The following is a 23,087-nucleotide window of genomic DNA, read 5'->3' as shown; positions in this document are numbered from 1 at the left end:
GCCTGCTCTTCAGTATGTGCTTGAGTTCCTTCTCCTTTCCCATGATGAGGAGACGCAGCATGAGGCCCTCACGAGAAGCCGAGAAAAAGCAAGCAAGCAAGCAAGCATATCCTTGGCCTTCAGAACTGTGGGACAGATAAACCTATCCTCTATATAATTTCTTCAGCCTAGGAGAGCTTTGCTAGAACGAAAGGAATAGTAGCATAATTCTACCCCAATTACACCAAGGATTTGGACATGCGTTTATTACAAGTGTTGACTCTCTGCTTGGGCCTGCTGACCCTGCTCTGGGAGAGGAGCATGAAGAGCTAAGTGGCAGCCATGGGGTTGGCAACGTTTAGCTGATTCCTCACAAAGGAGGAAGGGGAAGAGGACTGCGCCCCGCTGCTATCACTGTCACGTGAATGGTTGCCCTTAGCCAGCGGACAACAGCAACGGAACACTTTCTGTCTTCACCACGGTCCACACGCACTGTTCTGTGAGTCCGTCCAGGGACCGCTCCCTTGTCTCGTGTATGTCATGTGATGGTAGCACTGGGGTACCTGAAGTCCTGGCACTGCTCTGTTCCCCGGTGTCATAGTCACGTTGAGCGCGTGGCCCTTTGGGACACATAAGAGAAATGTACCTATTTGTGGTGATAGTAAGGGGCGTGTAAAAAGTCCTTCATCAACTCTAGAGGAAATAGGCTTTTTAAATGCCCAGTGAGTACCTATGTTCATATTTAACATTTGTGGGATGGAGGTGTACGTGATCACCGGCAGTGGGGAGAAGGAAATAATGCAAGAGGTATGACGGAAGGAAAAGCCTGAGTTCTACTCATACTTGGGCTAAATATTTTCCATTCATTCATTCACTTCCTTGCTGATTTAGTACGCATTTATAATCACAGGTTAGGCTAATAATAATGGCAATAATAGTGACAGTGACAGTGACAGTTATAGTAATAATATAATGGTGTAGCACTCACTGTCAGCGGACAATGATAAATGCGGGATCTGGGCTCCAGACAGGGCCCGAGCCACCAGAACGCATCTCAGTCTGTCACTTCATAGGTACACGGTTCACGGACTCCAGTGTCATGCTCACAAGGATGAGTGAAATTGACACAGAGAAAAGAGAAATGAAGCCAGGACATAACAGGGGGATGGGAAGCAGCAGATATGGGGTGAAAGGGTGGACCATGAAGTGCTGTGTGCTGTGGTGCCCCCCTTGGATGAGGGAAGACAGGTGCGCAACACACGTGTGCTCTAAGTATTAAAACCCGCGCTCTGTCCCGTGGGGAACATGAAGGTACACATGGAGGAAGCTCCGTGCTCCTAGACTTAGAGATCTCTTGCCCCTTACATTGTCTGACCTCTGAAGTGACCAAGAATATCTACAGATAATTTCTGAATCAGTGTCACCGTTTATAAATCCGAAGATGCTCCAGGGATATCCGTAAGTTGAGCATAAGGTACTGTAATATGTAGAAGGTGCAGCTGATAAAGTCTAAGATCGTGGAGCGGGTAGGCGCAGTGACAACTACAAAACTAAAAGTGCAGACGCATGCACCTTCCGCCCAGCAGCAGAAGCCATGCGAGGATGAACAGCCAGACTTCGAGTCCTTTTCTCCGGGTGCCTTACCAGACAAAACCAGGTCTCGATAGTAACTGCTAAATGCTTGCAAAGTTTTAAATAAAAGAATCCCTTACAGTATCCCATAAGCTAGGTATAGAATCCCAATCGTCAGGGCCCTATGAGAGTCGGGTGCTATGAGCTGGGTTTCTCCCAGCAAAAGTCGAAGTCGGGCACACAGCACGGGGCAGCTAAGTTAAATAGCTCGTTCTCTCTCTCTCTCTCTCTCTCTCTCTCTCTCTCTCTCTCTCTCTCTCCTTTTCTCCTTGATGAAAGAGGCTGGCTTCAAACAATCTTCCTGCCTCCCCTAACAAATTCCTTCCATAATGGGTCAAAAGCCCTTCGTGCGTGATAGCATTTCAAATACCTGGGACCATGGCCCTGCCCCCAGCAGGTCTCCCTTCCAATCTTCCTTCCCACTTGGTTGTCTCACTGAGCAATGACATCTTCTCTTTTTGTACAGAAGCCAGACAGAAAAGAAAGACCCCAGGAAGGGAGGAATCCTTGTTTAAGGTTTCCTGAGTGGCTCTGGTTCTTGTCTTTCCTCCGAGAAGAAGGAAGGTAAGTTAGAGAGGGTCCCCTACCACACCAACACCAAGCCGACCTTGTACTTTATGATAAAGTCTGTGATTTAATGCAGTTCCCACAGGATGCAATGGACTGTATGGGGCAGCAAAGGCAGTGGGCATGGGGAAATGAAAAGGCATGTTAAAACAACGTGGGTTTGCACAATGGAGTGAAGAAAGTCGAAATGAGAAACAGAAAATATGAGAGATTCGCAATGCAAAGCCAGTTTCTCGTGTGAGTGCCTGATCTTTGCCAAAGTTGGGAGCCCCGGCACGTGGGAGAAAGGCTCACTTGGTGTCGGGGGAGGCCCCAGTGGGTATGGAAAAGGCTTACCTGGTGTCTGAGAGACCCCAGGGAGGAGCTGAGTAAAGTTCACCCCATATTTGGGGGGACAGCAGTAAGCAGGGAAAAAGCTCAGCTGAATGTATAGTTTACCCTAGCGAGCAGGGGAAAGTCTCGCCTAATGTTTAGGGGACCCCCAATGAGCAGGGGAATGGCTCACCAGATGTTTGGGGGACCCAGCAAGTGAGGAAAAGTCTCACCAGATTTTGGGGGGCCCCGGCGAGTAGGAAGATGTCTCACCTGATATTCAGCAGCTTCAGTGCATTTAGCAGAACCCCCCGTTTGACGTCATAGTCTATTTTCTGATCAGTTCCAAAGCTTGGGGCTCGATTAATCTGAAATTCACAGAGAAAGCAATGAGGAGATCAGTACACAACCCAGCCATGTTTCTTAAATGTATGTGGATTCCCAGTCACGAGCCTCCGACTCCTCGTGGAAGAAGCCCTAGACCTCACCACCGCGCCTGTTTTTCTGTTAGCCGAGGGCAAAGAACTGCAGAAAACACCTGCAGGCACCTGCTTCCCCACCCACGGGTTCATTCCTAATCGCCAGAATTTCCTAACCACTCTTCAACCACTGACCCATCAAGCCTTAGGGAAATCAAATACAACTGACCGTGAAAGCTAGGAAGACCTATAACAGAGGTGTTACCAACCCAGTAATGGTTACACATGCGTGTGTGCTCAGCGTGTAGACGCCACCAGCTCCCTCTGTTCAGATCTTCCTGGTGAATTCTGTTGCTTCCTAAAATATAAATTTGGTTTCTCTCTACCTAGCTCAGTAGTGATTTATTACCCTTGATGTCTGCAAGGATTGATTCAACCACTCGGAAAACACTCCTAACAACAGACCGGACACAATTTTCCATCCTGAAAATGTTTTCAGTGCTTGGAAATTTCTTTAAGTTTGCCAATCCTTGGCCAGCTTCTAAATAGCTAGGCATTTCCCCTTCTCAGAGAGCTTCCGCTTTACTCCACGCGGTGGCGCCAGAAAGTCTCAACGCTGTGGGTGAGACCCACGTAGGCTGCAAAAGGAAGAGCAGGCTCTCACACTGTACATTTAACAATCTGAACATGCAGAATATTCACTCCACACACACAGCAATGCTATGGGATGCTTGACATTAATGATTCTGAGCTGAGTAAGATGTAAACCACGAAGGATAGAGAATAAAAAAATGTCTATTGGGAGCTTTAAAAAAACACACAGAATTCAACTGTTCAGTACGCTGTGACGTAGCCAGCTAATCGGAAAGTTCCTGTGAGCAAAGCCTCTTCCAAAGGTCACTTTGCGTTTTATAAAGTTCTTATTCCCAGCAATCCTTTCCTTTCCTCCTTGTGAACCACGAGAGTGCCTTCGCTCCCCACCCGTCAAGGATGAATGACCAGGACAGGAGCAGAGGAAAAGACAACAGCGGGCAGGGGACGAGTTCTGGGGTCAATGTGTTCAATCTCGGGAGCAAGATTCCAGACCTTGTTAAGACACAGACGGTTGACGACTCCTCCATTCAGGAATGGCCGGTGCAGGGGAGCCGACACAACTCACACAGGTCTTATTTCTAGGACCCAAGCCGGACTAAAATTCTAGCTAGCAGCAAAGTGAACATTCTTGGACATGTGACACAGGCAATTTGCCCAGAATATATGAATACATTCCTCTCTTTCTCTCCCTTGCTCCAATTCAAAATGTGTACTTTCCTCCAAAATGCATTTTGGATCACGATCTCAGTCACACTCATCCAGGTTGCTTATGGGAACCTGGAGACCGTGATGCGATTTCTTATGTCAAACAGCTAACCTGAGAGGGACAGCCCTCCGGAATGAAAGGGCAGGGCTGATTCTAGCTTCTGTGGCAGTGGGTTCCTGAAAACATAACTCCTCCTGTGCTGTTTCCCTGACAGATGTCTACAAACAGTAAGGAGTGGCCTCGAGAAGGCAGGTTCCTTCTGTGATGACAGAGCAGGGGTCCTAGAGAGAGCATCTGGATGGGAGAGAGCTGGACAAAGATTCTAAGGTGCCTCATGCGTGACACAGATATAAATGTGACTGGGCAAAACAAAAGCAGGGTTGTCTTCATATACGTTACACTGTTCCATACGTTGATATTTTATAGTAAGATTAATAATACCTAGATGGTGCAGGCTCCAAACCCAAAGACATTCAGTTTTCAGAAATATCAGATGGCCATAAGGGGGAACGTCTGTCCCCTGCAGTGTTAAGCACTGGGTACTGAAAAGTCAGTCAACTGGAGCCCTTCTCCGTGCAGTGCTTAAAGACACAGTAAAGACGGGTCCAGAGGCAGTGCCCACACAGAGGAGACATAAGACCCAGAGTTCACTGTGTAAGCGGCCAACAGCTCAGAATCAGCACGCTCACTCTACATTAAAGAGAGGGCGGGATAGAAAATCCTATCCATTCATCCTCGGGAGCGTTCTAGCCCCAGAATTTCCACTCCCTCCCTCCCACATACGCTCCACTCAGGCCTCATTCCAGCCAGTGAGCTGGGGGCACCTGTGCCAAGTACACACTTGAAACCCGGTTTTTTAAACACTAAGGGCCGTGATAAACTCTTTACACGTCTTAGAGAACACCTTACCTCCAGAAGCCATGGCTTGAGCTTTCTATCCAACAAGATGTCGAAGCCCAGGACTTCGAAGCAGACGCTTTCGCTCCCGGGGGGCTGGCCGGGTCTGCACATCCGATAAGCGTGCAGGACATGAGGTTCTGCTACAATCAGCGTCTTTACCACCAACTCCTGTTCAGATCGTGACGGAAGGCATCAAGTGCTTTACTCGGATGCGTTTCACTTTCAAAACATGGCCTAGCGAAGACCTGCACCCTCTTTGGCACCGGCCTCCCAAGCTCTTCTGCACCCACTCCCCACCCACCCCCAGTGCTGCTCTTTGTCCGTCCATCTATCTGCCACACTCTCTGATTTTCTCTGGTAGGTGACACTCCGTCCCACCCAGTCTGTGCTGTCCCATCTTCCTGCAGGCTTTTCCCTGAGCTTCCCGTGCCATCCCGGACAGGACTTCCACATCCAGCCTGAAGAGCAGCCATGTTTGAAAATGCATCCTATGGCATGGAACCAGTTGATGCTTTTCTGTGTTTGAACAAGATCCTTGTACATTTTTCTTTCTTTTGCACCATCCCATTGTCCATAATAGTGCCTGGCACTGGACATGCTCAAAGGCATTCATAAGCAAATAAGAAAAAAAGGAGTATATGCTAGCTCTGTACAAATGGAGAAGAACTACAAGGAGGAAAAATTTGAGGGAGGGTGCAGCATTCCACAAATAGCCTTAGGGGACCTCCACGTGTACAGATCCTGACACAAAGTCCAGCACGAGGCACAGAGCAAGCCTTCGCTAAGTGTTTGGTCTGATGTTTTTCAGGAATCCCTCTCATGGCTCCTGGCAAACATCCTACCTTTGGGTAGAAGCAGTTTCACAGGAGAGGGGGAGAAAGGCATTAAGCTCAGTGTTGTCACCCAGAGGCACTGAACATCACCCAACGTTCAGTGTTCAGTGGTTGCATATTCACTGCAGTTCCACAGTTGTAATAATGCATTGGAAATGTTTTTAAAATAATTCTCGTCTGACTGGTTGTTCGTAACCATCTAGCTAAGTATCCTGATTTGTAGAGACCGTGAAATGTGTCAGAGATTATGAGACTTACATTAACATTCCAGGCTCACCTCTAAAAATTATACCTTGGGATCTAACGGAAGTTAATTTCCATACCCTCCACTAGTCTTGCTTGAGCGCGTCCATCTAACTCAGTCTGGTGGGAAAAATACGACTAAAGCCAGAGTGTAAAGAGGAGAGCTGACCACTGCTCTCTGGCTGGTCCTTCACTCTGACATCCCCGACTAAGGCAGCATGGAAGGTTACGTTTTCACGGGAACTCTCTCAAAGACCCAAACTCATATGGTGAGGAAGGACAAAAGAATGCCAGAAGGGGAGAGCCTGGAGTATGTTCTGGATTAATGAGTAGGTAGATGGGTGAATGGATTGGAGAGAGGGTGGGTGGATGGATGGATGGATGGGTGGGTGGATGGATGGATGGATGGATGGATGGATGGATGGATGATGAATGGATTGAATAGGTGGGTGGGTGGATGGGTGGTAAAATGATAAACGTATAAACAAGCAAAACTTCATCCTCAAAACTAATTCCACACTTACTTTAAAATAAACTTCTTGCTATTCTATTTTAGATATCACATTCCTTCTCCCTTCCATTTGAAACCCTATGTGACACCCTGTGTACCTCTCCTGATAGCATAACTCCATGCCCTGGGATTGTTGAAGGTAAAAATACCTTTCCCTGGAAATGAAGTTCTTAATTCCCAAGGCCTGTCACAAGAAAATCTCTTCTACTCAACCTCAGGTATGACACTCTTTTTTAAAAAAAAGTTTGTTGGTATTTAAATTTAATGCTAGTGAATATACATTTGCAGTTACAGAATACAATAATCTTACCGAGATATCGCTCCAGAACTTGGTAACATCGTGTTGATTGGCCTGTAGGAATTCGGTAAACCACTTGATTGAACGCTTGCTGCCTTTGTCTTCCGTTTCATTGCGTTCAAACCGTTCATTGTGTTTGTTCACTGAGTAGTTGGTCAGATGCATGTATAACTGGGTCTGTGAGGAGGAAGAGCAAAGGGTCACCACCGGCGAGAGCCACAACCATGTGGTGTAGCCAGAAAGAGAACCTCAGAGACTTGATAAAACGTTAAAGTTCTTAACCCCAGAGATGACGAGCATTGATGCAGAAAGCTTTTCCTAAAAGGCATGGGCTGAGCAAAGAAAGCCCTTGGTTCTGAGGGTGAGCTGCAGAATGCTGATCAATGAGGGTTCAGTGACCCCCAAAACAGTTCAGGCAGTTGCCACTGCCACTGAGTACCCATCAACACTAGACATTACTGTGGAAGACACTGTATGCTCTGCTCAAAGGAAATAAAGTAATCAAACTAGAACTGGGCAGAAGCTTCCTCCCTGCTGGATCATTTCGCATGGTGTTGAAGGTGCTGTGGGGTTGGAAACATCATCGATTCTCCTGCTGATGACTGGGGGTGCATGTGCCTGCTGCCCCTCTAGTGACAACTCAGTAATGGGAGAGCCAACCGCATCCTGTTTGGACTCACCGTCCATTGCACAGCAAGGAATCCATGTCTGGTGCTGTAAACTTGTCAAACTGCCTTCAAAACAAGGATGTTTGTGCCCATAGGTTAGTGGGGCTGCTAGTTTTGATGAGAGAGGCTTATTTACACAGTGGGCTTACTAATGACAGCCTTGTCACCGGTCTGGGTGATGGGCATACTTGACATCTGAGTGTTCAACTAGCTACAGAACGTCTGCATTTTCCCCCATCCAAAGCTTAGTGGACATCACAGAAAGGGGGGAAAGGAAGAACGTGAGAGCTGGAGAAAGAGCGGAAGGTTATAGATGCTCATTCTGGAGAGACATGGCCACTGCACCCAGGAATTCACAAATGCTGCAATTACTTGAGATGAGAATAATTAATGTCAAAAAAGCAATATAAGGAAACCTATGAAACTAAAAAATAAAAATAAAAGGGCATGGGAGTATAAAAGGGGGGTACTTAGGCATGAGAAAGTGTGTGAGGAGGACAAGAAAGGGCACTTGGGGAAAGATGATCAAAATACATCACGTGCGTATATGCATATATTTATGGGTCATAATGAAACCCATAAATATTTTCCAGTGAGATAAAATGGCACTTCTCCCTCAAGAGGGCCATGAATGTTAGTACTGCAGGATGAATCACGAATTATTTATGATATCTACAATCAAAATACCGATGAATGACATCACAGGTAGAAATTAAAATGTGAGGTGTTGATGAGTAAAACTACTCCATTAGCCCTTCATTACCCACTAGTTTTCAGTGCTTGGCCCCCCCCCCATTCATTGTTTATTCAAATCTATTTGGGGAAGGAATCTTCTAAGAAACATGCTACAGCTTTTAAAAACAATTAAAAATTGATGGTATAAGGAAGCAGGGTACCCAAGACACAGAACTACAAACACATCTGTCCCCACACCGCACACTGATTGAGAGGTCACCTGGGTCCCCGGCAGACAGCACCTGACATCAATAGTCACCATTAAGGCTATCTACATGCTATGTCTACATGGTGTCTATATGATGTCTACATGTTGTCTATAGATGTCTACAGATGTCTATATGTTGTCTACAGATGTCCACAGGATTTCTACATTATGCCTACACACTGTCTACAGATGTCTACATACTGTCAACATGAGCTCTATAGATATCTACATGCTATCTACAAATATCTACATGCAGACTACAAATGTCTATATGCTGTCTACAGATGTCTACATGGTGCCTATGAGTTTCTATATGCTGTCTACAGATGTCTACATGGTGCCCATGAGTATCTATATGGTGCCTACAGATGTCTACATGCTGTCTACAGATGTCTACATGGTGCCTATGAGTATCCTGTTTATTGGCACTATTTTCTTTAAACTTGAAAAGAATCCAAAACCTAAAACTTCTCTTAACTCTCAGTAAACTTCTAATGTTTCCCCATCCAGTTGGCATAAAGGTTGATAAGATGTCTTTAATTCCCACCCATTTCCTAGTCCTGCTCCCCAGGATTGTTTTGAATAAAATTTTTGCATCACAAAGAATATACATACATACACATACACACACATGTACATGTATACACACATACACATGTATACATAAACATACACATATACATGTAACATAGGCATATTACAGATATATAATATGTATATTATATATACTATAATATATATATTATACATATGTACATTATAGCTCTGGATGTTAAATAAAAATCTTTAAAGCAAATAAACAGGGATGGTCATTCCAGCTACCTGTTTATTAACCTGTGTGCCTATTACTACTGAAAATCTTTCTTTTTAATCATTATGTGATATTTAAGGAACAACCACAGAAGAAAGTGTAAGAGGAACCCCAGAAAAACCTGCAGGCTTTAAATTGTGTAGCCATTCCCAACACTGCATGATCACAAGAGACTTTTCAAGGATGGAGCTGTCACTACAGAGGGTGGGCATGTTGGCATAGGTCTGTAATTCGAGCACTTAGAAGATGCAGCCAAGAGAACCAGGCGCTCAGGTTTATCTCTGGCTAAATAGTGAGTCTAGGCCAGCCCAGGCTACATAAGATGCTGTCTCAAAAAAAGCAAAACAAAATGAAAAATCAGTGCTATGTTTCAACATTTTAAATTCTCCGTCATAATCTCTGTCATGAACCAAACTGCATGCTCATAAATTCATTAGCAACTATAATTAAGTTTACAATATAACTTCCTAGGGAAATACAAGATCTAATAAAAAGTGACATTCACTATTTTAAAAGCTCGAAATTGGAGTAAAAAGAGCCAGGCAATAGCATGCCATCCCAAACCACCAAAGAAACTGCTTTGACTTCTATTTCACCCTTTAAAAAAAATCATATTTTATGTAAGTGTACAGCCAATTTCCACAACATTTTAATGTTTTGCCTTCACACAAGCCCTTGTGGATTTATTTAGTAATAGAATCATAGAGATGAGTGATGGATACTGGATGCTAACGTAGACTTACCTTTTTCTACACATGCAAGGAACCAAAGCCAGGAACTTAAATGTTCAAAAGCAGATATCAAAATAAGGCGTGGAGGTTTGCCTCTCTTCTCCCCAGCTCTCGTTATGATCCTCTAACCCCATGAGTCTGCTACACATGCCTGGCTTAATCAGAAGATGTCGCCACCTTACACGTGTCCAGCACACTCTTACCCATTTCGATTATTTAGATTATGATCTACAAACTGACATGCCCCCAAATTAAGCACATAGATCAGGTAGTTCTGTGGATAACGAGATCCTCGCAGAGCAGATCCAGCTGAAGGTCAACATTAAATACGTTATTTTTCCACAAAGCTTTACAGAGCCCCTGAACTTGAACCCCCAGCTGTCCAGGCCAAACACTCTTGAGTTCTCATTTAATTTTCCTCATTCCACAGATCCAACCCATCGCTCTAGCAGAACATTGCTATCTGCATTTCCTTCAATCTATCTCAAATCTATGCCCCGATTTCGGAATCATCTCTCATCTCACGCAGCCAGACTGAAGTCGTGTCTGGTCTCCCGTAATCCAAGTCTCTTTTATTGCCCCCCACTCATTGTTCCCTCCTTACCCCTTACACAGCAGACCAGACGGGCTTCTTAAAACCCCAAATTTAATTCATGCATTCATTGTATCGTCTTGAGCTGAGTCCCTAAGTCCTAGAAAGTCCCTGACAACATCTGGAAAGATCTTGTTTCTGGGACTCAGGTTATCTGAGCACAGTCATCCTCTTTCTGATCTGCACCTTGGCAAGACTAAACTTGTCTGCTTCCTACAGACTTCCCCTTTTCTTTTCCCTAAAACTCTGTTTTGTTTGATGCTCCCCCCAATCTGGAGCCTGGCTAGCTCATTCCTCAGTCTTCTTTTGATGTTAGACCCCATCTGGAAAGATAGCATTCTGTGAACAGCCATAGCTCCCTCGATTTTAGAAATCCACTGACACTTGCCTTTCAGGTGTTCCTGTTTCCTCCTCGACATTAGACTGTTGCTTCTATGAAGTCACACACTGTGTTCATGTTTCTCCAAGAGTATCATAATTCCAGGGAATACCATACACTTCAAACATTACTTGCTGAAAGTTAGAGGCAGACCTTCCTTCCTTCTAATGTCTTTTCCTAATGTCCTTACAGCCCCCTCATTTCTTCCTTGCCAAGTATGCAAGATGTTTAGTTTACGAACGGTGACAACTTTGAAGGTCAGCCACTACTTAATTTTGAAGTGACCAATCTTGCTAGAAGACTATGCAAATGTTGGAAGTGAATAACAACATGGGGCCTTTGGAAAGTTAAGAAATAATAACATTATGATTTTTCTTACACTTATAAGGTTAGAAGTTAACTAAATTTTTAAGTATGAATGATAACTTACAATGTGGCATGTATAACCAATAAGTTACAGTTTATTATCTTCATGGTAAATTGCATTTGCTACTTTAGTGAGCGTTAGTTGCTACACCAAAGGAAATATTACTGGAAAAGTACTTAGGAAATGGTTTGGTTACTAGATCTCTCAACACACCCAGGAGCATTGAGTCCTTTCCCCTTAGCTTAATGAGTGGTCAATGCGAATTTAGAGCCCTGCCTCCCTCTGCCACTACAAACTAACCCCGATGCTGATAAACTCCTGCTTTCATCTACATATTTTCCTCCACGTTTCCACGCTCAAACAATACCTTCTCCAAGAAGCCCCGTCAAATGTCAGCTCCTAGTGGGGGAACTGAGCCTCGTGATCTCTGCACTGACTTTATTTTTCACAGCACTGCCTGTCAGCTCTAAGGACACGAAATGTCACGCCATACCATCCTTACACGTAACAGACGACTCAAACATTGAACAAATGAGCAATCCGAAGTTCTCCGTTGTCACTTACCAAGTTGGACTCGTTTGGTGGAATGTACTTCTCCGTCCCCATTCGCACAAGCCCATCGTGGTAGAGGAATATCTTTAGTGGATCACAGGATGTAACCAAAATATAAATCCGTAAATCGAACTTGTAGCCTTCCATTAGGAAAGGCTTTTCAATGTATTCTTGAACTATCAAATGATCCTGAGATGGAATTTTATCCCCATTTCTTATCAATGAAATCCTAAGTTTAAAGAAAGAAATAAAAAATAAATAATTTGATATGGAGGTTGAGAGGCCAGGAAAAAAAAATGTCATCTATGTATTCAGGAAGAGAACAGTGTTACAGAAAATCCCAGAATTCTGCCCTCCACAAGAGCTATGAGTCGGGTAGTATCAGAAGCTAAATGAAAGCTTGCAACATCCAGAGAATATTTTACCATGGAGGGAGAAGCGGGGAGGGAGGGAACAGCAGTACGTGCTACCTGACAGAGCTTTTGACATTTTAACTGATTCTATTCCACTGAGTAGAGTGAGCAGTGGTTCTGCTCCCTACTCCCAGGCCTGAGGCTGGTCTAGAGTGGGCCAAGTGGACCAATTCCTGTGCGTTTACTTTGACCTGCTGCAGGCTTTCTAGATGAACTTGGCTTGCTTTGAATTGCCTAACACAAAATACTTACAATAGAAGACATTACTACACGATTTAAAGGGTATGCAACAAAATAATTATTTACACAGAGGAGTGCGAAGTCATTAGGAAAAATTTAACAACATGAAATATAGTAAGCGTGATATGGATACATAGAACAACAAAACGACAGAAGAAAACTGTTCTCTTTTAGTAACCAATTCTAACGCCAACAGATTGGCTCGAAACGTGTGACTGGAGAAATGGGTTTTAAAAAAATTGGTCTAACTACAGTGTCATCGAAAAAAGAGCCCCCTTAAAACGAGGTACACAAAAGATTGAGAGTGGGAATAATGGAAGAATGTAATCAAGTGGCATTCTGAAGTGGTTACAGTTGTATATGGCAAAAACAAAAATTGTCATGACAGGCAAGAGACAAGATGTGACACTGTATGATAAGCAATATTTCAAGGATATAAGCCTTAAAAAATGTTCTTGATGAGCTAAAAAATTTAGCAAGCAAAAAAATGATCAAAACGAAGGGGGAAATGGCTCTACCATGGTAGTTAAATGGCTCAGCTCTGGTAGTTAAATGGCTCCACCATGGTGGTTAAATGGCTCAGCTATGGTAGTTAAGTGGCTCCATCATGGTAGTTAAATGGCTCTGCCATGGTGGTTAAATGGCTCAGCTCTGGTAGTTAAGTGGCTCCACCATGATAGTTTAATGGCTCTGCTACGGTAACTACAGTCTTGGTAGCCCACCTTCAGTAACAGGGCACTAGAAGTGGGTCAGGTCAGCTGGTAACGGAAGCCTCCTATACCCATTCGCTACAATGACATTCCAAATAATCCCTCTCTATGGAGAAAGCCGTTTTCATAATGTTCCCCCATTGGTATCTAATATATGCCTATAATATTCATAATCATTTATTAAACACAAATTTGAGAACCGAGGACCTGTCCTCACCACTCCTCCAACTTCCGTTGCGCACTAATGAATGACAGGAAGCTAGCCTGCTACTCATCAAACTGGCACAAAATTCCCACTTACTAACACGCTTGTTAGTGTGTGCACGTCAGAGCTTGAGCACATTGTGCCATTGAATCAGTGCATCGTGCTCACGAGTTAAACATTTTCTTAAAATAAAAAAAAAAGCTAGCATTTCCAAGGACCGCTTGCATATAACATTTTAAATTTAAAAAAAAAAGTTCAAATGACTTGCATGGATTTTGATAAAAATAGCCAACTTTCTCTTTAAAAGTGCACTGGAGAAAACCAAACGTAAGCAAAGAGAATCAAAAACGTTACTTTGCGCACTCTATTCCTGGGTAAACTGTCTGGTTCTTTGGGGTGTCAGCTTAAAACACACCCTGTGAGGCCTCAATCCAGTTACCATGGCTACCAAAGGAAAACACTTACTTATAAAGCAAGGACATATACATCTCGCCTCAAGCCTTCTCATCATGACAAGACAATTCCTTCTACTTTGTTCTCCAAGCTAATTTGGCTGCACTGAAGCAATTTACCTTATTATCCAATATTTTGAAATAACTGTAAGCATGCGCCGTGTTTGGGAATAAATGAGGAAATAAACTTTCCCCTGCATGCTATTATTTCTTCAAAGTCTCACAAGTCTTGGTTACTCTTTAACTGGATAACTAAAGTCTTCTAGAAGATGTAGTCATAAAAACATGCCAGCTAGAGACATATTGCTTTTCTAGTATGGTATTCAAGCATAAGTTTGCATGCACGTCTTCTCTCCTTTTGCAATGTTCACATTTTCCAGGAAAAAAAAAATTAACCTACCCATGACCCATTGCACCATTAGCTGGTTTTATTATAAAAGTTTTCTGCTTCCGTTTTTTCTTCAATTCTTTCACATAGTTTTGGAATTGAGTATACTCAGAAGGGAAAATCCACGTTCGAGGAACAAAGGTATAATCCATGGGCCGAGACTTGATCATCCTGGAGGTCGGAGGCAAGCGGAAACATAAATTCTATTCAGGCTAAATAAATCTCAGTTCTGTAACGGTTATACTATGTAGGCTTGGAGTTTTTCTTTCTTTCACTTGTTCCTTTACTTGTTGTGAAGAAAATGTACTGGACAATAACCCAGCCGAGTTATCAACCGCATAAGGAGACAAGAATCTCACTGACGAATTGTCAATTACACACGGACTTATGTTTTAATTCTATAAATAACTTTTGATTATGCGCTGTGCTAGGCCCTGGTGCAGTAAGGCGAGGTGGTGACCCCTCTGCCTCCAGTGAGGTTACGGACAGGCTATGCTCACAAGATGAAGACCAGAGGCATCGAGGGGCAGGCTAAACAACTATCAGCGCTAGTTCTTGTGGAGGGTTTAGGAAGCGCAGTGTCTATACTGCCCTTTGTCCCTGTCAGCGCCCTACGTCATCACAGAGGGTGGTTTCTTTCTATGCCATTGTTTGGAGTTTAGCCACTGTTGTGATACAAGCGCCTGGATCTCTGAGTCCCTCGGTATGTCCTGATTGTGCTGTGTTTGCAAGTGCTGCCTATTTGCTGTGCTGCCTATTGGGACCCACAGTTCAATGGCACTGCAAGTGTAAAACGCTGGTTTTGGGGGGATGTGGAGCTTGACCACGAGTCCTCCCATGTGCAAGTGGTGACCACTGAGCACGCCCACTGCCTACTGTGGAGTTCATATTTTAAAACGAGGCTCCCTAGCTGCTCAGGCAGACCTTGGCCTCTCGATTCTCCTCTCACTCCAAAGCAGCTAGGATTACGTATTTGTACGACTAGGCCTGAAAAAATGTTTTCCTTTTGATTTATCCAAAATGTCAAGTACTTTATATTTATTAATAATACCCAATAAAAATGAAAATGAGGAATGATTTTTAAATGTTATTAAAGATAATTTTTTTCTTTTTAAGCTTTACTCAATATATATGCACATTTTGTCTGTGCACTGTGTATGTGCCTGAATAAACCAGAAAGGGGCATCTGATTCTCTGGAACTGGAGCTACAGACAGTTGTGAGCTGCTATGTGGGGGCTGGGACTCAAACCTGGGTCCCTCTGGACAAGCACCCAAAAATCCTAACAGCATTTTCCAGGCTTTAAGAAAATATTTTCAAAAGAGACAATTTTTCTTGTAGATATGTAGTGATCGTGAGTTTAGTCTACAGTTAAGGTTACTCAAAATACAAGCACAGGAGACACACAGCACAAAAGCAAAGGCTAAATCTGAGAGGAGAATGTGCAGAAGGGCATCAGCAGGGGGCAAATCAGCTACCCACTCACATAGGTACACATGCCAAGAACTTTCCAAAAGATGTTCCTGGTGTGTGTGTGTGTGTGTGTGTGTGTGTGTGTGTGTGTGTGCATGTGCGTGTTTGTGTTTGTTGTGATGTATATGTGTGTGTTTGTATATGTTTATGTGTATGTGTGTGGTGTGTGATGTATATGTGTGTATGCATGGGTGTGGTATGTGATATGCACATATGGTGTGTGTATGTGTGTGCATGATGTAGTGTGTGGTAGGTGGTGTGCGGGGAAGTTTATGTGTGATGTGAGTATATACATGTGTGGTATATGTTTGTGTATATACTGTATGTATGTGTGGCGTGTATGATGTGTTTGTGGGTATACTCTGTGTGGTATGTGTGTGGTGTGTGCGATGTATGTGTATATGTATGTGATATGCATGTGTGTAGTATATGTATATGTATGGTGTTTGTGTGTGCATGATATATGTATGTGTGGTATGTGGGGGTGTATTGTGTGTGTGGTGCATGTATGTGGTGTATGTGATGTGTATGTGTGTTATTGTTGGATGTGTATGTGTGTTGTGTGTGTTGTATGTGTATATGTATGTGTAGAGCATGCATGTGGTATGTGTGTGATGTGTATGTGTGTTGTGTGTGTGTGCATGGTGTATGTATATGTGGTATGTGCAGGTGTATTGTGTGTGTTGTATGTGTGGAGTGTATGGATTGTATTGTGTGTGTGTAGTGTGTATGTGTGTGTGTGTGTGTGTGTGGTCTGTGGTATTATAGGATGTGTGTGTGGTATGTGTGATGTATGTGTATATGTATGTGTGGTACATGTATGTGGTGTGTGTGATTGTGTGTGTATCTGTGTGGTATGTATGTGCATGTGTTTGAGTGGTGTTCGGCTAGGGTGATGGGTCAGTGGTAAGAGTATTCACTGACCAAGCACGTGAGCATGATGTCAAATCCCCAGAATCTAGGTAGACATTAAGGTGCAGCCACATATGCACTTAGAGCCCAGTACTACAGGAAAGTGGAGGCAGGACAATCACTGGGTCTACCCACTAGCCCAGCTCCAGTTGAGTGAGAGACATTGCCTGCAGGAAGTGAGGCGGGTGTGACAGAGGGGGGTACACAGCTTCCCCCTCTGGTCTGCAGGAGCAGGCACCTGCAGCCACAAGTGTGAACATCACAGTGCACCTGTCCCCTCCCCGTCCCTCGTCCTGCCTCTCCCTCCTCTCCCCTCCCCCTCTCCCATCCTTCCCCCTTCCTTTCACTTTTCCTCCTAACTCTCTTTCCTGTGAATGTACGCAGAGGTGACATAACCACCACAAGACTGGAAATAACACAATTTCCAACTGCATTTGCTCAATATCTGCTAAGCCCACAGCTAGATAATATCAATTCAAAAAGGGGACAATGTTGACTAATTAGATAATTTTGTTTCTTAAAAAGTAAAATTTATGTTAATGCTGTAGCTTCTGCTTTAACGCCTTTACAGTTCTTTATTACATTTAGCAAGAACCTGAAATTAGGCTGAGTTAAGGCTTTTATAGGCAATAATCTTTAAAACTGCCCTCGTGGTACCTGTCTTTTATATCTTACATATCTCACCTACTTGAAAAGTTAGCTTTTGACATATAAGCTAGATGTAAAATTATACGAATGACCGTACAATTGTAAACATATGCATGCATAATATCAATGTTTAATCTTTAATTATACACATGGTTCTATGATGTCTTTAAGGGATACTGCTTTCTTTCAAAAATACTGCTTGTCACTCAACATTCTCAAGCAAAAAAAAAAAAAATCAAACTAATTCTAACCGACAGAAACTGCATAAATATTCTACAGGTTTTTTTCCAACAAAGCATTTGAGTGCCTAACACTAGTTTTTCCCTGGAAGGATTACTACTCTAGCTCCTGACCTCGGAGATGTGTACATTATCCTGACTGGGTGTGGGCACATGTGTGTGGGAGCATGTGTACATGCATCTGGGATGGCACTTGGAAAGTGTAATATTTACAAGTCACTAAACAGACATCATTCAATGGAGCAAATGACTTCTCCTAAGGTTTAACCAGGAAGACCATTTTGTTCCTTAAGAGCCTTCAAGTTCTAACAAAAAGGGATCCTGAGATTTGGAAAACCAGCTGGGGTCCGGCCCCACTAGGAGCTCTTGTACCACTTTCTGCAGGATGTCGCCTCCCTGGGCCTCAGTGAACCCTGCACAAACTTAAAAGCTGGAACCAGGGCCACTCTAGCTGAGGGTCTCTCTCCCATCTGATGATCGTTCAACTCAATATAACCTCGCACAACAGAGTACCACCACAGCCACAGTATAAAGCTTGCTCAGGTCTTCTCTATTATAAGAAAATGAAGATTACTTCGTCATATTTCTTGCTAAGAAATCCTTCCTACAGATCTCCCCCATTCCTGGAAAATGGTTGATTCTCTGAAAAATAAAAAGGTAAACATTAACATTTAATGAATCAGTGAATACAATACACTTTTATACTGTAACAGTTAAAAATATCCTTTGAGCTTTATGATATAAGTTGGAAATTATTAATGTGAAGGATTTAAAATCAAACAGTTAACAACTTGTAAAATTTAAAAGTATGATGATCAGTGAAAAAAATTGAACAGATCTGGGAAAGATCTTACAAAGGTTAGAAAGTCCTAATATTCTGTGTTGGTTAAGTGACAGTTCAATACCCATACTGCCTTTGGAATACTAGACATAAAAACAGGCATCGATAGCACGGGACTTAAAACATTTATTTCATCTGTTCCACTATGTATTTATTATCAGAATCAAAGCAATGAAGAGGACGAGGGGAGGGAGGGGATGGGGAGGAGGAGAGGAAAAGGAAGGGGAGGGGAGGAGGAGCGAGGAAGGGAGAGGGAAGGGGGAAGGATGGGAAGGGAAAGTAGCAAACTTAAGATTGCTTTACTTCCTTGTAGGTTTTTCTATTTGCTTTCCATTTCTTCTAAACGTGTTTGTATTGCGCTGAAGATGTAAAAGTCAAGACTCCATTGAGCTGATGCTATAAGGTCTTTGCCCACCAAGGCCCAATCTAATCACTCATCTTAAGGAGTGGGTGGTGTAGTCCCGCCCCCTCACGCTGGCTGCGTGCGCGTCATCCGCCTCATCCGCCTCATCCGCCTCATCCCCAGTCCGCACCTGGTAGTTCTGCAGGTCCGTAATCTTCTCCTGCTGAACAGCAGCATCGCACCAGATAAGGTTGCTCGTCTCGTCTTCATCAGGAGTTTTGATAAATCCCATCTCATCTATTACTAAACGAACTGAAGGAAAGTGATTAAATCAAACCTGAGCCAGAACAACCCTAAAGACACTCAGAGTGGAAACGCAAACGCACATGCGTGCGTCCACGGCATTCCAGGTGTAGACTAACGCTGCTCCTTACAGCATTAGCGCATAACCGGTGACGGCGCTTATCCAGGACCGAATCATTCCCCACGGAAACTGGGAACGGAATTAGGCTGCACCAAAAAGCCTTAAGTCATAGTCCTCTGCAATTTACCACAACACAGCACGGTTTGGAGAGTGACTTTGGTACTATAGAAACACACAGACAGCTGATTCAACCCTACACAGGGACATTTACCATCAGGGCTCTTCCATGACCTGGGACTAGATATAAAATTGGAAAGGTAAAAATACTCTAGACCATCAGATCTGCCCTGTGCCTTTCGCCCTTCTTGTTGCCAGGTCAGCTCCGTTTCCTCAGAGTATGCAGCACTGAAACCAAATTCACTGGGGACTTGGAAACTGGTTCTCTACTGCTCCCAACCCTGAGATCCCACTGAAAAAAAGATTACTCTTGGGGTACCCTTTTGACCACAAAACACCCGTGCTCCTATTTAGCCTAGATGTTACAGGTAGCATATTGGCATTTCTCTTTTCCACGAATTTTGAGTTTAAAATTAAGACGAGTCATACAGTTGGGGTAACCTTTGAGTTCCAGTGAATTCTGAGTCCTAGAGGAAAGGGGTCTCTACATGCCAAGGCTTCCAAAGTTCCTTTATTTAATGTTTTCTTTATACCATGATCCACTGATATTTGAGAAGTGATGTGAATTGTGTGGCTGACTTAGGTCAGGTATAAAACTGATAAGCAGGCACAGCTGATCTCAAATCCTAGGGGCTCTTGGCTGTTTGCTAGAGAAAGAACTGGTTTTATATGCAGTGAAGCCTGGAATATAACGATATCTAGAGAGGAAGTGGCACTATTAGGAGGTGTGGCCTTATTGGAGGAGGTGTAACCTTCTAAGAGGAAGTGCATCACTGTGGGGGCGGGCTTTGAGGCTCCTATGCTCAGGCTCCTCCCAGTGTAGAAGAGACCCTCCTCCTAGCTGCCTGCGGAAGGAGCCTCCTTCTGCCTGCCTTTGGATCCAGATGTAGAATTTTCCTCCTGCCCCGTGCCTGCCTGCACGCTGCATGCTTCCCACCATGATGATAATAGACTGAACCTCTGAACCCGTAAGACAGCCCCAATTAAATGTTGTCCTTCTAAGAGTTGCCTTGGTGATGGTGTCTGTTCACAGCCACGGCAATCCTAACCAAGACACCAACTAAATGAGGTCAGAGAGCTGCTATCTAAGAGCAGCAGAATGAAGTTTGGAGTTACACTGATATCTTGTTTCATCAAGTACACACACAAGATTTCCATGCTGCGATGGCCTCCTCCTCGGGGTTCTGCTGCTAGCGTACCCTTTAGACACAAATAGAGCATGAAAGCGGAAGCCATAGGGCCTGCAAGATTCCTCCTCTATCAGGTTCACAGCACACAAGAGTGACAGGCACAAAAACCTACCCAGGAGACACACAAACACATCTGAACTTCAGGCATAACTGGTGGCTCCCGGTGATAGGACATCCTGGCAGTGATGGGTGCTTCTTAAGTCTAGGGTCTTCTTATGCACACACACCAGTCAGGCCAGACACTTTCAGATTACATAAGGATGGATGAAAAGATATATACTACATTCTCACGTCTTTGTAAGATCAGACGTATCTAAATCTTTTTACAATGTGCCTCAAAGCTCAGATAGCTAGTACTTTTAAACATTACGGAAAAACCCAGTGTTGTGCATCAGACCTGCACCTTCTCTCTAAAGAGAAAGCCTAGTTAATTGAATGCATTTCTTTGTTTGAACTGAAAATTTAGAAATCTATTAGCACCTTTTAAAAGCATCCTCCACTGCATGGAAAAAAAGAGTTCTTCTAACCTGTCAGAAATTTTACAGAAGCAATTTAAAAATCCATTACATAAAAATAGTTGTCTCTCAAGAACCCTGCACTGTTTTTAATATCAAGGCAGTTTTTCCAACAGTTATGCAAAGTGAAGGGTTCTGAGGAAACTCACCAATTTCAAACTTTGTTCCAGCAACATTCGCTGTAATAATTCCCTTCTTTTTCTTTTTTCTGACTTTCCTTTTCATTGTGCAGTGATAAGGTAATTCTGTATTCAGCTCCAGGGGAGATGATCCCTGAATAACTTGAAAAAGAAACATAAAGTGAACAGTTGTCACTAAAATACAAACGTTATGACCCGAAGCATACATGCTGCTGCCAGCAAGTTAAAACTGTGAATGGTGACACTTCCGAAGCTTGAATATCATATTTTCTAAACACGCTCTAGTACGGTTAGGCCCGTCCACTTACCCCCATCTTGAGGCAGAGATGGCATGGTAACCTATACCAAGCAAGCACGGAGCCTGTGTGTAGTTCCAAGTGCTTGGTAAGGCTGGATGTCCCAAGTTCATCTAAGTAGGATATGGCCCCAAATCATAGGAAGATCCTATTACATTATCTGGGTCACAGTCTTGGATTTCACGGCACAAGTTTTGGGCTGGGATGCTACCTAGAGCGATTTAAAACAAAGTTATTTAAGACACAATTTCATGATGTTTCTCGTGCCAACACCATTCTCATGAGAAACCACATAATAGCAAAGGTCAATTCATTCCATAAAAACACGTGTGAGGCTGTTATTAACCCATGTAGAAAATGACTAAGTGTGGCTTTGTGGCCTGAGAGTATACAGTATACATAGTTTTTTTTTTTCAATCTAAAGGCCTTCTTCATATACACACTACACACAGAAATAAAGACAATAAAATTCACTGCTGTGCAATGCACATTGAGAATCTTGAGGCTTATAAAAGATGGCCTTTTATCAAGCCTGATTGGGAGAAGTTTTTTTTATCCCGGTGTTATAGAAAAGTTAGCTGAGCTCAGAAAGAACAAATAACTTTCTCTCTTTGCCAAGAAAGAGGTAACGTGGAGACAGATATGGAGAGGGCCAAAGCCAGAGTCCCTTCCTTCCAGTTCTTCACCTGTTCCCAAGATGGCACTTTTCCCAGGAAGCACTAGATTAAACCAGGAGGGTGGGGGGTCACTCCCGGAGGGAATGTGGGCAGGGGTTCATTTTTACAAAGGTAAGGAGGGATGACTTTGTGAAGCAGACTGAACCATGGCTTAAGATACGGGAACAGGTTTGAAATACACAAAGAGAGGCAGACTTGTCATGGCAGGATCTTATTTAAGCACACAGAGGAACAAGATGCTCCCTTAAGGAGTGAAGTGTCTTGGTTCAGCCGCATGCCAGCCAGCAGGATCCCCATATGCTCTGTGGGCATCTGCGGGGTCAGCGGAAGGCCCAGGGCACTGGGTCTTGACTATACTGACAAGTTCCCCGTCTCAACTCTCAGACAACTCCTGTCTTCTTTGAACGCCTATAAAATGTCTCTAATCGCAATGGGCAAGACATCAAAGTTGTTACGTTAAACAAGAGGATGAGATGGGAGCTTCCACCGGATTGTCAGACTATCATAAATCCTGTGACATTAAAGTTGACTCACCCCCCCCCAGGGTCCTCAATATTCCTTATTATCAGTGAGATATCATTAAAGGACACTTACAGCCTTATTCATTCTCGGAGACCATTTTAATGCAAATTAGTCTCCGGTATGACTCACCATAAAGACTAAGAAACTATTATTGATTAGAAACTCATGGTGGGTAAGCAGTGTGTTAAGGATTTAAAGAAAATAACCTTATAAGCAAGCTTTGAACTTCACATCATTTTCCCACAACATCTAGATATAGAGACGACGGCTTAAAGTTAAAAAAAAAATTAAATAAACAAAACGAGA

At 43.5% G+C, this 23,087-nt stretch overlaps 1 protein-coding gene across 26 annotated transcripts in view; it reads right to left on the bottom strand.

The window, feature by feature from the left end:
• The window catches only part of Ttll7 (tubulin tyrosine ligase like 7), a 123,106-nt gene that overhangs the window by 62,294 nt on the left and 37,725 nt on the right, over positions 1 to 23,087 (bottom strand). For 25 of the 26 annotated variants that reach the window (NM_001433161.1, NM_001433163.1, NM_001433164.1 and 22 more), the window contains 9 exon segments: positions 2,764 to 2,858; positions 5,119 to 5,277; positions 7,007 to 7,171; positions 12,050 to 12,266; positions 14,458 to 14,616; positions 18,291 to 18,358; positions 19,091 to 19,212; positions 21,296 to 21,427; positions 21,595 to 21,793. In NM_001433161.1, coding sequence (NP_001420090.1) covers positions 2,764 to 2,858; positions 5,119 to 5,277; positions 7,007 to 7,171; positions 12,050 to 12,266; positions 14,458 to 14,616; positions 18,291 to 18,358; positions 19,091 to 19,212; positions 21,296 to 21,427; positions 21,595 to 21,619 — 1,142 coding nt within the window. In that variant the 5' untranslated portion in view covers positions 21,620 to 21,793. 26 annotated transcript variants of the gene reach the window in all.

Source organism: Rattus norvegicus, chromosome 2 (genome assembly GCF_021556685.1).
Source record: "Rattus norvegicus strain SHRSP/BbbUtx chromosome 2, alternate assembly SHRSP_T2T, whole genome shotgun sequence".
Taxonomy (NCBI): domain Eukaryota; kingdom Metazoa; phylum Chordata; class Mammalia; order Rodentia; family Muridae; genus Rattus; species Rattus norvegicus.
This window is presented reverse-complemented; position numbering and strand designations above follow the sequence as displayed.